This window comes from Drosophila melanogaster, chromosome X, assembly GCF_000001215.4.
Source record: "Drosophila melanogaster chromosome X".
NCBI classification, from domain to species: Eukaryota; Metazoa; Arthropoda; class Insecta; order Diptera; family Drosophilidae; genus Drosophila; species Drosophila melanogaster.
This window is the reverse complement of record NC_004354.4, coordinates 15,749,134-15,760,800: the sequence shown is the minus strand read 5'-3', so window position 1 is coordinate 15,760,800 and position 11,667 is coordinate 15,749,134. Positions and strand designations below refer to the sequence as shown.

At 39.7% G+C, this 11,667-nt stretch overlaps 3 protein-coding genes across 11 annotated transcripts; 1 reads left to right on the top strand and 2 right to left on the bottom strand.

The window, feature by feature from the left end:
* The first annotated feature begins 67 nt into the window (after nucleotides 1–67).
* Graf (GTPase regulator associated with FAK) lies at nucleotides 68–9,127 on the top strand. 7 transcript variants are annotated; one of them, NM_206720.2, is made up of 14 exons: nucleotides 152–549; nucleotides 607–676; nucleotides 2,484–2,945; nucleotides 4,565–4,722; nucleotides 4,809–4,982; nucleotides 5,239–5,454; nucleotides 5,515–5,586; nucleotides 5,646–5,697; nucleotides 6,029–6,315; nucleotides 6,386–6,716; nucleotides 6,787–6,892; nucleotides 6,965–8,260; nucleotides 8,329–8,408; nucleotides 8,468–9,127. In NM_206720.2, exons 3-14 carry the CDS (start codon nucleotides 2,768–2,770, stop codon nucleotides 8,566–8,568), a joined length of 3,051 nt encoding a protein of 1,016 aa, NP_996443.1. In that variant the 5' UTR covers nucleotides 152–549; nucleotides 607–676; nucleotides 2,484–2,767; the 3' UTR covers nucleotides 8,569–9,127. The 7 variants fall into 7 exon arrangements, with proteins under 7 accessions (NP_996445.1, NP_996443.1, NP_996441.2 ...); NM_206718.2 differs by having other exon boundaries at nucleotides 6,002–6,315; NM_206722.2 differs by lacking the exon at nucleotides 607–676 and having other exon boundaries at nucleotides 68–160.
* CG8260 (uncharacterized protein) lies at nucleotides 3,034–4,483 on the bottom strand (the record flags this gene model as incomplete). 2 transcript variants are annotated; one of them, NM_206723.2, is made up of 3 exons in its annotated part: nucleotides 4,289–4,483; nucleotides 3,576–4,227; nucleotides 3,034–3,492 (listed from the first exon to the last, which is right to left on the bottom strand). In NM_206723.2, the coding sequence occupies exons 1-3, from the start codon at nucleotides 4,405–4,407 to the stop codon at nucleotides 3,034–3,036; spliced, it is 1,230 nt and encodes a 409-aa protein (NP_996446.1). In that variant the 5' UTR covers nucleotides 4,408–4,483. The 2 variants fall into 2 exon arrangements, with proteins under 2 accessions (NP_996446.1, NP_573069.1); NM_132841.2 differs by having other exon boundaries at nucleotides 3,576–4,483.
* On the bottom strand, nucleotides 9,064–11,635 carry Mvd (Mevalonate diphosphate decarboxylase). 2 transcript variants are annotated; one of them, NM_001298366.1, is made up of 4 exons: nucleotides 11,498–11,635; nucleotides 11,366–11,436; nucleotides 10,852–10,969; nucleotides 9,064–10,791 (listed from the first exon to the last, which is right to left on the bottom strand). In NM_001298366.1, exons 1-4 carry the CDS (start codon nucleotides 11,547–11,549, stop codon nucleotides 9,866–9,868), a joined length of 1,167 nt encoding a protein of 388 aa, NP_001285295.1. In that variant the 5' UTR covers nucleotides 11,550–11,635; the 3' UTR covers nucleotides 9,064–9,865. The 2 variants fall into 2 exon arrangements, with proteins under 2 accessions (NP_001285295.1, NP_573068.3); NM_132840.5 differs by having other exon boundaries at nucleotides 9,581–10,791.
* Nucleotides 11,636–11,667: the final 32 nt, after the last annotated feature.

Sequence of the window (11,667 nt, the reverse complement as noted above, 5' to 3'; positions counted from 1 at the left end):
CTTATGGACACTCCTGCAAATGTTAGTGTCGCGGTGGAGACAGGGTATTTGATGCGCTTAACAGCACAGTTAATATACTTAACAGCACGTTCAGATAACTTGTGTATTTTTATCAGACCTACATTAATTTTTTTTTCTAATCGGAGATTTAACAGTCAAAGTAATATATATATATTGTGGTGCATTTAGAATACAATGAAACGAAATATGCAATTGATGCTGAATAATATCGCGTAATTGATGCGAAACGCGCGACACGACACGGCCAATTTGCGTTCTTCGATCAGAGCAACATTAGATATTGGGAAATTACTCATACACTAATGTTTACTCTGTGAGTAATTTTAACACGGGCACAAATGTGTGTGCGGTTGCGGTACGCGAAAAACTACCGACGGTTGCCTTTCGTAACTAAGAGCATTTATTTTTGTATAAGTGAATTCCAATGGGCTAAAGTCATATGAAAAGCGTCTAAACATGAGCCCCTCGACGATTCGTTTATAAGGATTTGATTTATTTATTTATTTGTGATTCCATTGCATTGCGTATGTATGTGTGCTGGTGTGTATCTACGTATATGTATGCTGATATATATATATTATTTAGTTTTTTAAACAACTACATGCATGCGAAATAAACAAAGGATTTGGTGCTGCAGTTGAATTTCATCCCAGGGGTATGTCCGATATCGAAATTATGGTGTTAGTGGCCTCGCAACCTGTTTTAAGATCGAATGTTTACATATGTACATCGAAATTTAACAAGTTTATGCAAAAAAAAAGAGGAAACGATAAAAACTCTCGCCCACCCCTCCCTTCAACACATTCTTATGCACATAGTGTTGTAAAGTGCGCATATGAGTTATTTATCAGTAAGCGAACATAAACTAAAGTTATTTTTAAATAACAAATGTACACAACATACAAATACAGGCGGTGCACATCTGTATGTATGCAAGTATGCAAGTATGCCTGTACATACCTAGCTTCATGCAACAATTTTAAGCGGGCTTAACTGTAAAAAAAAACCGATAAGATAATTTAAAACGGAATGTTTAACTGTTTTTTAAGCCCCAAAAATCCACCATAAGTTCGTATTCAACAGGTATTAAGGTATATCTAGCGAAAATACATAGCAACAGCTGTGTTTTTACTCGTTGCGCATTCCATCAGTGGAAACTCGCCAACAAAATTTCCCATGATCTTGAATTGCACTATCTGAACTCGGCTTTAAATAAATACATATATATTGCATTATTTCAATGCCTAACATTTTCATATATATAACTATCTCTTAGGCTTATAAAGTTATCAAGGATTTTTAAAGTTGTTGTAGTCAAAGAAAGTGAAAACAGGTGATTAACTGGTTATCAGTAATCAATGGTCCTATGAGCCGGATAAAAGTACTTTGCGAATTTGAATGGAAAGACTATTATTGCGTAAAGGGGATATGTTTTGTGAATTGTTTTAGTTAGGGTGTATATACATTTATCTGCGTCATTGTTTCCTTGATAACTTGGGCCTGGAATCCACTAAAATTTGTTTAAAATATATATTGATTAGGCGATTATTTCTGAGAATTCTCCGTGCCTGCGCCTATCTATCTTAAGATCTGATAAGAAAAACATATACAACAATGACAATGTAGTAAACAGGCGTCTGTAAGCAACTTTATGATTTAAATACACCCATAAATAAATGGCATTCAAAGTGTATTTTCCAAGTGGCTGACTTTCGCAATTTTTATTGAACATGATTTTCAATTGCAAAGTCGGTTTTGCATTTATGTAATGGCGACGACTTATCAGCCTGTGGCTGGTTTCACTGTAATAGGAAAGTGTTCGCAAGTGTATTTAAACTTGTTTTTGGTAAACGCTTGTACATATGTATATGTTTGCAAAAGATAAGAAATTTACTAGAGTGTGGGTCTTGCTCGGTACACAGACGATAAGAAATTAACAATAGTCCGTTCTTGATGAAAGTTAGTCGTTGACTGCCCACTTTTTATCGTGGCACTGTGTTTCAATTTATCTTTTTATATAATCTCATCAGTTTGCTTTTCGGATCTGCTCTTATTTTCGGAATTTCACAGTTTAAAGTTTATCGAATGTGGGGAACCGACCTTAAATCAAAATCACAATTGCCAGAGCTCTGCGCGATCAAAACGAATAAATATAATACATAATGGACTTCACTTGCTAATTATTGGTCAATTTAGGCTATAAATTCATATTCCGGTGATTGCGATGTACTCAAAATATCGTTTTTAAACCACACAAAGCAATGGGTTCTCTAAAAGAGAGAATGCAAGTTCTTTAATACAGAGTTGATAAGAATCGAGTGAATCATGTTTCTTCATGCTAGAACAAAATATTTTCTCAAAGTAACTTAGCGTATTCTTGGCCGCTCAGCCGCAATGCAAGTTTTGCGCAATTAACTCTACTTGTTGTTTAAAAAGATATCTTATATCAGTTGTCTTTGCAGGAAGGATTACCAATATGCATAATCCACCAACTGATAAACAGTATTTGCATTGAATAGTAAATATATAAAAGGAGCGCAATTCCAGCTGTAAATGTTGCAAACACCGCAGTTTTCTCGAAACTCAACCGACAAATCTACACAATATATCACAATATATCAGTCACTGCGAATGCACTTAGCTCTGTGGAAAGCAACATCGAAAGAACCTAAATAAAACTGAAACTTAAACTGAAAATCACAGCAAATATTCAAATTCAATATTATTAAAAGCAAACGCAAACATCATGGGCGGCGGCAAAAATGTACGCCGCGGCTTGGAGCCTCTGGAGTTCGAAGAATGCATCGTCGACAGTCCGGACTTTCGCGAAAATTTAAATCGACATGAAAAGGAACTGGACCACACTAGTCATCAAATAAAACGAATTATCAAAGAGGTCAAAGATCTTATGAGTGCGGCAAAGAGTAAGTAGTACAATCCATTTACCGGAGGGCGTAAAACGTGTGTCTGTTTATTAAAGTATACAAAAAATGATTTATAAATAATGCCTATTCACATATGCTTCCACATATCTTCTTGTCCTTCTGATTCCCGATCCCTGGTATGCTTGAAACACGTATTGAATTCGGGTCCAATCGACAGGCGTTTTAGGTACTCTTGATATTCGTTTAGCGTTATGAAACGCATATTTGGACACAGCTGTGTCACCTTCCGATGGTAGTCACAGGTATGATCCTGTACCCAATGGCGTGGCTCCATTAGCTCCACCTCCGTGAACTCCACATGCGTATCGAGTACACTCGGATTGTTGCGCACGGTTAAGAGCAAACTGCTGTTAAACACCGAGTCCCGCAGAAGTGTGATGACATCGGGCGACTTGCTAAACTCCTTTAGAATGTCACTAAATTCGGGCATCTTATGGAGTTCCTCACTCCTGAACTTCTTTAGCATGAGGGGCGGCAGGAAGCTGAAGCGAATTTGACTTAAAACCCTATAGGTGCTCGAACGTCGCTGCGGCCAAAGATGCGCTAGCCACATTAAGGCGGAATATAAAAGCTGTGTATTCATATATCATGGTTATACTTCTACTATACTATAGATATAGAACTTGCCTCCATTTCCGAATTGATTGCCAGAAAGTTGGACTTGAGTATGTAGCAAATTTGTGTTTCGCTGAGGCACAGGAATTCCCGAGTCGATGCGACTGGCAAAATTGAAATGGAAATGCGCCCAGTCAGCTTATCGAATACATCCCACAAGTTGGTGGCGCCTCGTAATTCGAACAATAGGCGAAACGCAGAGATCTCAAAGAATGTTATCCTATCCAGGTTCGCCCAACAGGCCTCGAGCAGCTCGGGAATGTCCAGGAAGTATGCGGCCCTCAAAATTTCGCCCATATCGCACGGATTAACCTCGCCATCACTGGAAATCATCCATAGATATGCGTCGCTGAATCCTTTCGGGCTCAAATCATTCGACTTAAAGACAATATGGTCAACATCTTCCTGCAATATTTTCAGCATTCGCCTTGAGTAAATACTTAGTATGATATTGTGGCAAAGGAAGACGCGATCGTGAACAGTGACTATTATATCCGCACACTCGTAGTTCTGGATGTAAGGCACCAGGTATTCCTCTGGCGGCACTTCGTGGTCTATTTCGACAATCTCGGACTCCGTTGGATCTTCCTTCAGTGTTCGTATACTATTTGCAAAGTTCAGAAATGTCTGTTCCAAGTAGCAAAGCCTTTCGCGTGTCCTAACATTGATGAAATGGACATATGGACATTGGGAATTTATTAGCTTACTTAGGTTGCAAAGGTTCGGGGTCAGGAACAGGATCAGGATCAGGATCAGGATCAGGATCAGGATCAGCATCAGCATCAGGGTTTCTTTTACTCGCCAAAAAGGGCCTCGTTTTATACATGTTTTTTTTTTTTCGTATATCTGTGCTGTATTTATGTGGTGGGAAGTGAGGCAAAGACGTCTAGTTCTAATGAGATTTATGTTATGTTTGATGTTTTCCCTTTTGCTTTCATATTTATTTCAATGGTTTGTCAAATTGCATTTAAATACTTTTTCAGTCCTGTCCACTCGAATGAAACAATTGGCCATTTTACTTAACGATTTTAACTTTGAGTGCATTGGCACTGCTCAGACCGACGATGAGAATGTCATTTGTGAAAGTCTCAAGCGATTTGGTGCTATAATTGGCAATATTGAAGATGAGCGCGAAAAAATGGTAAGTTGGCTTGTCTGATCGGGTCATATAATATTGGTTTCCAAATTAGTGAGAATCTGAACAATCTATTAACAATTACCAACTAGCTAACGCTCGCCGATAAACATATTATTGAGTCACTGGAGGATTTTCGAAAAAAGCAAATCGGTGGCGTCAAAGAAAACAAAAAGAAATTTGATAAAAAGACGGAGAAATTTTGTCAATCGCAGGAGCGTTTCCTCAATATGTCAACTAAAAAGCCCGAAAACACAATACAGGAGGTAAGTTATTTCAAAATTTTTATTTTTTGCAATTGCCATCGAAAAGCTATTGTTTAAACTCAGAACTTGTTGTGCAATGTAAAAATAATAAAATAGAAACGTTTTTTGAAACCTAAAAGGTACCACTTCACTTTGAAATGGCATAGTTTTATGAATAAATAGTTTTACACACTTGGATTGTGGTCGCATATTTGTAATTTAGTGCTATATCATTCGAATAATAGTATTAATATTAATATAATTTCTTTCTTTGTAGGCTGACGCCAGTTTGGGGATGCATGAACGCGAGTATATCCAGGAGTCGCTGAGCTATGTGCTGCGCATCCAAGAAGTGCAGGAACGAATCAAATTCGAATTTGTCGAAATATTGCTAGCATTTATCTCTGGCTGGCTGGTTTTCTACCACACGGCGCACGAACAGGCGGAGGATCATCGTGATTATCTGCAGGATTTGAGGCACAAAGTTCAAAAAGTAGGCGAACAGTCGTTTTCCATTGTGATATACCGAAATAACGCTCCCCATAACTTTTAGACTCGGGAAAATTTCGAGGAGGCACGCGAAAAAGTGACTGAATTGAAAACAAAATATATGGAAAAACGCACAGTAAGTTGATACATATATGAATACGCTTGAAAATGTTCTAATAATTTGTGTGTTAACAGAAGCCCGAGGAAATTTTTACAAAACGTGGCTACCTATTTCTAATGGAGAAAAGTACGTGTTTTCAACCGATAATCACACATAAAAGCTTTATTTCTTTTCTGATCAAGAACTGCCTTGTTTGCAGAGATTGTTTATTTATTATTACAATTATCATTTTGATTATGCGGTCTCTGTTGAACCGATAATAATTAATAGCCTATTGATAATAATATATAAAGAATATAATATCTTTATAACTCTCGTAGTCTTTTTCTGCCTGCCTATCTTTCTGCCAAACAAACAAACAAACAAACAATGTAATAATAACGAAATTCGCTGCATACAACTAATTCAACTCATTGCGAACGAATCATAGGTTCCATTCTGAAAATCTCCCTTTTAGAGCCATTCAAAGCCACCTGGACAAAATACTATTGTACATTCAAGAAGCAAAAGCGCGAGTTCACTATGCTCCAGTTCAACCAGATGAATCACAACTTCACGAGACCCGAGGCGCGTGACGACGAGAAACTGACGCTTTTCTCCTGCCAGCGACGGGCATCTGAGTTCGAGAAGAGGTTCTGCTTCGATTTGACCTTCAAGGAGAAGCCAGGCGTCGTCTACACATTTCAGGCTTTGAGCGAAAAGGATCATCGCTATTGGATTAGTGCCATGGATGGCACGGAGCCGGTAAGTAGTCATTACTTTTTTTCTTAACTAAATCACTAGTATAATTAAAATCCTTTTCATTCCAACACAGACATATCTGGCTCCCGGCAAAATCAAAGTCAGCGAGGCATACCATCTGGATGAAGCCGGATTCATGTTCATCCGCAGATGCATTCAAGTATTAGAGATTCGAGGCCTGGAGGATGAGGGCATATACAGAAAGAGCGGTGTTGGAACCAAAATCAGCAAGCTGCTAGCACTGGGCCTCAATCAAAAGGAGAGCGACGATGTCTTCGTCGACGACAAGTACCGCGATTTGATGGAAAGCAACACCATAGCTAGTGCCCTAAAAATGTATCTTCGAAATCTGAATGAGCCATTGATGACGTATCAATATCATAGTGATTTCATTGAAGCCGCAAGTAAGCATCATCAACTAGCATCATCCATCCTTTATGCACATATTTCAAATGGGAATTGCTTTATTTTCAGAACAAGAAACCCTCAATCAGCGCGTGAATGAGGTGCACAAGCTGGTCTACAAGTTGCCGCAGCCCAATTTTCAGATGCTCGACATGGTTATTTGCCATCTGACTGAGTGAGTAACGCTGCAGGAAATATGTTATGATCACTTATGCAATACTATATATGTATATATTTATATTCGCAGCGTTTCGCGCAAGTACGAGAAGAACAAAATGTCCGTATTTAATCTGGGAGTGGTGTTTGGGCCAACATTGTTGCGTCCTCGAGAGGAATCAGTTGCCGCCATATTGGATATTAAGTTTAATAATATCGTCATCAACATTCTAATTGATAACTACGAGAGGATATTCAAGAACAAGCCCAGCGCCGATATCAAGTTGCCGGACGCCACGAAGGCACCCAGCATCATGTACCCCAGTCGCAGCAGTCCACCGACCAGAATGCCGCGAGCCTCTCAAATCGGCAAGGCCGCTTCAACGGGTGCAATGGGTAGCAGCAGTAATACAGCGGGCAATCCGATGTTCTTGAATCAGCAGAAAATCTATCGCGTTGTGAGCAAAACCAACTGCACCGAGCCCACAATGTCATCCAGCCTGCAAAATATTCCGAATGGCGATAACTATGCCCTTGGCTCGAACGCCATGAATAGCTCGGGCGGTGCTCAATGCATATCCCTGTCGCCGCCGATGCACATGCTGAACGGCATACTCTCGCCGACCATTGGTAGCATCAATAATCTGCACACAATATCGAAAAATGAGACCAGCACACGACGATACGTGCCCGACACTGAGATTGCGCCCGATTATGGTATTATAGGTGCTAACAACGGCGGTGTGACGCTGCAATCGCATCACGCTGTGCCGGTTAGTAGCACGAGTAACTTTCGACATCCCGAGTACCTAATGACCACGGCCAATCCAGTTACTCAATCGGGCTCAAGTAGCCATATATATACGAACACATCTAGTGCTGGTGCTAACTCAAGCAATCGGATTAGTCTAAGCAATGTATCCCCGCCAAATACTGCAATGCGCAAGGAGCGATTCCTGGGCAGCGCCAGTGGTCCGCAGCAGCATCCGCCCGTTCAACGGGGTCTGCACTCGTACGGCCAGACAAAACACTATTCACCCCTAATGCCAACGTCAACATCCAGCTCCAACGACAGCGTATGTGATTCACTATCTTCCAACAACGGCCTGGGCAGCTCCATTGTGGCCAATAGTGGCAACAGTGGGAATGTTGCCCAGCACTTGAGCGCACGGAACACTAATGACTATGCGCTGATATCGTCACAGAATTCATCGCTGTCGCCGCATCTTGGACCCACCTGCGACGAGGTCGTCACGGCCACAACATTGCCCTCGGTTAGTTTAAGCTGTGGTGGCACCGCCAGCGAAAGCACCGAATATCCGCCTAGTAAAATGCATCGTAATCGTGACGTCAACCAAATAAAACGTGATTTGTCAACGGGCACCGCGTGAGTATATAATTTACTATTGGTTCTAATTGCAACTTAATCGCCTAAAACCTGTTGCTTACTTACAGTCGTGTGCGCACACTCTATGCTTGCATGGGAGAAAGCGAGGGCGAGCTTTCTTTCGAGCCCAACCAAATAATAACCAATGGTGAGTTTTGAGAGCATGAGTGGAAGATTTGTTATTTACAATGATTTCACCGCTTACAGTTCGTTACTCCCACGAACCCGGCTGGCTGCAGGGCACACTAAATGGGAAAACAGGACTCATTCCGGAGAACTATGTGGAACATTTGAAGCCGCACCATTAGAATTTGAGTGCGATGAAGTTCGTGGAGTTCGCAACTATTTCTTGCATTCGTCGGTAGATACAATTAATAAGGAGAATTAGGAAATCTGAAAATAATCGTTGTGTAAAAACTAATTTTGATTATGTGTACCCGTACCCATGAGGGGATTTACATGAGCTGCATTTTATTTTATGCTGGAAACCAGGAAACCACAATCTTACCTTATAAATATGTTAACCTTTATAATACCATGACCATACAATGTACTTATTTTTAATTATTTAATAAGGAGTATAAACTCAGTGCAACTGCAAAGATTTATTTACTAATTGTTACGCTCTTCATTTGTTGCTTATTTATACATAATTCACGTAATTTGTGCAAAAATGGATTACAACGTATCTAATATCTACTACATATACAAATGTATAAAAATAAATAGCAGTGCTTCGCTCACTTTTAAAATGTAAACTTTAAACTGAAGTCTGCCATATACCATATCAAAAAAAAAAAAATAATAATATAATAATAATAATAAATATTTTCTTAGCAAGGCAAAGAAAACGTAGAATGTTGAAATGGTTGTTTTACTATACTCTTTTGGGCGGTTTTTTTTTATCACAAGTTGGTCGCAAACCTAAAATAATGACTGTTTGCACAGAATATTACAAATGCGAACCATTTTTTAAGGATTCATTTTTTGTCAATTTTTTTGTAAAAATTTAGCTAAAATAACATCAATATGCTAAAGCAATACAAAAAATTTTCAGTTCAGAATTTTCTAAAGCCGCCGCTGTTTACTTTGCACAAAGCAATTAAATGTATGTGCATAAATAAACATATTTCAAAACGATAAATTATTCTATTCAAACAAATGTTTGCACTGCGACCCCACAAAAAGCATTCAAAATCGAAATGAAAGAAGTTCGTGTTTACAAAGCGTATTTTGTTGATTTTCTATAAATAGCATAAATACAAATGCAAAATAAATGTATAAACCAAGGTTAGCTAAAATTGCAATTAGAATTGATTTCCGTTTTTCATAATTTTATTTAAAAATAGCCAATCATTTGTTCACCGGAATTCATAAATAAATAAGGTAAAAATAAATAAAGAGAATAAATTAAGTTGTTGCAATTGAGATATTCAAATTTAGTCACGTAATAATGAATAATCGTGCGCATTTTAAATGTTTATACATTGTGCCCCATTGTACATTTTGATAAATGTATTTTCGCATAAATATATTCTAAAAAATATTTCCTTTATAGAATTTCTGTGCCTTTCCCTATGCAATTCACTCTCAAAATCACTCTCATCACTTCAGCGGAAGTCCATTTATCAATAAACTATTATCAGCGCTTAATTCTTTTGGTCCTTCACCGACTTTCGTGTGGATTATATATCTGAAAGCATTTTTAGCATGAACATCTAGTGAATCCAACTTGCTGCTCTCAGCATCTTGCACTTTTGGAATGGGAAGGCCTCGCAAGTAGGTGCCACCATCCGCTAAATCATTGGGGAACACCTTTTGGATAGCGCTCAAGAGATGCGGAACGTGCTCCGCCAGGACATAGAGGCATGCATTTGGACCAGCATCGAAGGTGTACGCGGCATGATAGCTACCCATTCGTTCGTTATAATCGTGAACGAAGGACACGATACTGTGCGACACATCGTTCATGTAGACACACGGCGGATAGGTGTCCAGGGCGATGGCATGGAACTGATTCGAGTCCTTCATCGTTATCTCGGCGAATGCCTGAAAGTCATGGCTTGCGATGGCCTCCCTCAATCGGATAATCCGGTCGGGAACCACTTGATCCACGCGATGTTTGATCAACTGAGACGTCTTCACCGCCTGTTGCATGCCCCTTGTCGAGGCAGTCTTCTTGCGTGCATCGTTAACGACCAGGATGAGCACATGCATGTTGGGCCAGTGGTCGGATGGAGCTATTTGCCTCGCCACCGAATCGCTGCCATCATCCAGAGCTCCGCGATGCCACTGCACAAAACCGCCATACAGACTGCGACATGCCGATCCACTTCCTTGCCGCGCCACCGTCGTCAGCTCCTCATTCAGCGGTATATCGTAGAGTCGGGACAGGGAGTACACCAGGCAGGCGTAGCCAGCTGCACTGGATGCCAGTCCGGCGGCGGTGGGGAAATTGTTTACCGATGCGATGTGCAGCTTCCAGGTTGGCGGAACCTTCTGGGAGCCACTCGCCACAGCCAATCGATGAACTGCAAGTGCATTTTTTACATTAAAGTTCTATACTTTTATATATATAACTATAAACTCGCCTTCATTCAAACAGCGCTGCAGGCGGGAACTCTCTTCAAAAGGCACCTCCTCCCCATTCAGCCACATGCGATTCGTTTCAAAGGATTCCGATGCAGTCACTGTTGTCTTGGCGCAGAGCTTGGGAGATGGGATCAAGAAAGGTAATTGTTCAAGATTTTAAAAGTCTCGATAGATTGCTATTTCAAAAAATAAGTTAGAAATTACAGGATTTCGAACAACCCATATTCAAAAACCCATTTTTTTTAAGTTAGTAATTTCATTTTAATCTTAAGCAAATTCAGTGTCCACACAAATCGAAAGAGAGAGAATCGGTGAAAAGTGAAAATCCGTGAGATCTTCCCAAATTAAATAGAAAGTTTTCGTAATATTTACATTTGTGAGAAAATGAAAACTTCGACTACGCGCACTTTAAACTTAAACCATTATTAAAAGCGTCTAAGGTTTTTTAATTTTTTAATTACAATTTGTTGGTTTTAAAACGCAAATAAATATTTAAATATCTTTCATATTTACCTCATCGGTGCTCAGAGTCATGCTAATGGAATCATTGACGGGCAGAATTAGCTCTTCGTGCCGCTTTCCCCCTTTAAAGGAATGCATGTGCATAAGTTTATGTGCTTATAATATATGTATTAATTTACCCACAATATTTGATGAGCGCTATGTTTACGGGCGCCACACAAGTAACCGAAAACATGTTTGAAAATGTTTTTAATTCAGAAATTCACTTGTTTTCAGCTGCTTTCCAGCGAAAGCGACAACTGTTGACTGCGGTGTGACCACCCAGTGGACTCTTCAAATATACCATGTGGCCC

Excerpts from the sequence above, each read along its gene's own strand:
- Mvd (NM_001298366.1), bottom strand. The coding sequence starts at position 11,549 with ATGTTTTCGGTTACTTGTGTGGCGCCCGTAAACATAGCGCTCATCAAA. Across the intron at positions 10,970-11,365 it reads TGACTCTGAGCACCGATGAG|CTCTGCGCCAAGACAACAGT; the intron begins GTAAATATGAAA and ends CCATCTCCCAAG. Across the intron at positions 10,792-10,851 it reads GCAGCGCTGTTTGAATGAAG|TTCATCGATTGGCTGTGGCG; the intron begins GCGAGTTTATAG and ends ATGCACTTGCAG.
- Graf (NM_001298367.1), top strand. The coding sequence starts at position 2,768 with ATGGGCGGCGGCAAAAATGTACGCCGCGGCTTGGAGCCTCTGGAGTTC. Across the intron at positions 6,717-6,786 it reads TGATTTCATTGAAGCCGCAA|AACAAGAAACCCTCAATCAG; the intron begins GTAAGCATCATC and ends CTTTATTTTCAG. Across the intron at positions 6,893-6,964 it reads GTTATTTGCCATCTGACTGA|CGTTTCGCGCAAGTACGAGA; the intron begins GTGAGTAACGCT and ends TTATATTCGCAG.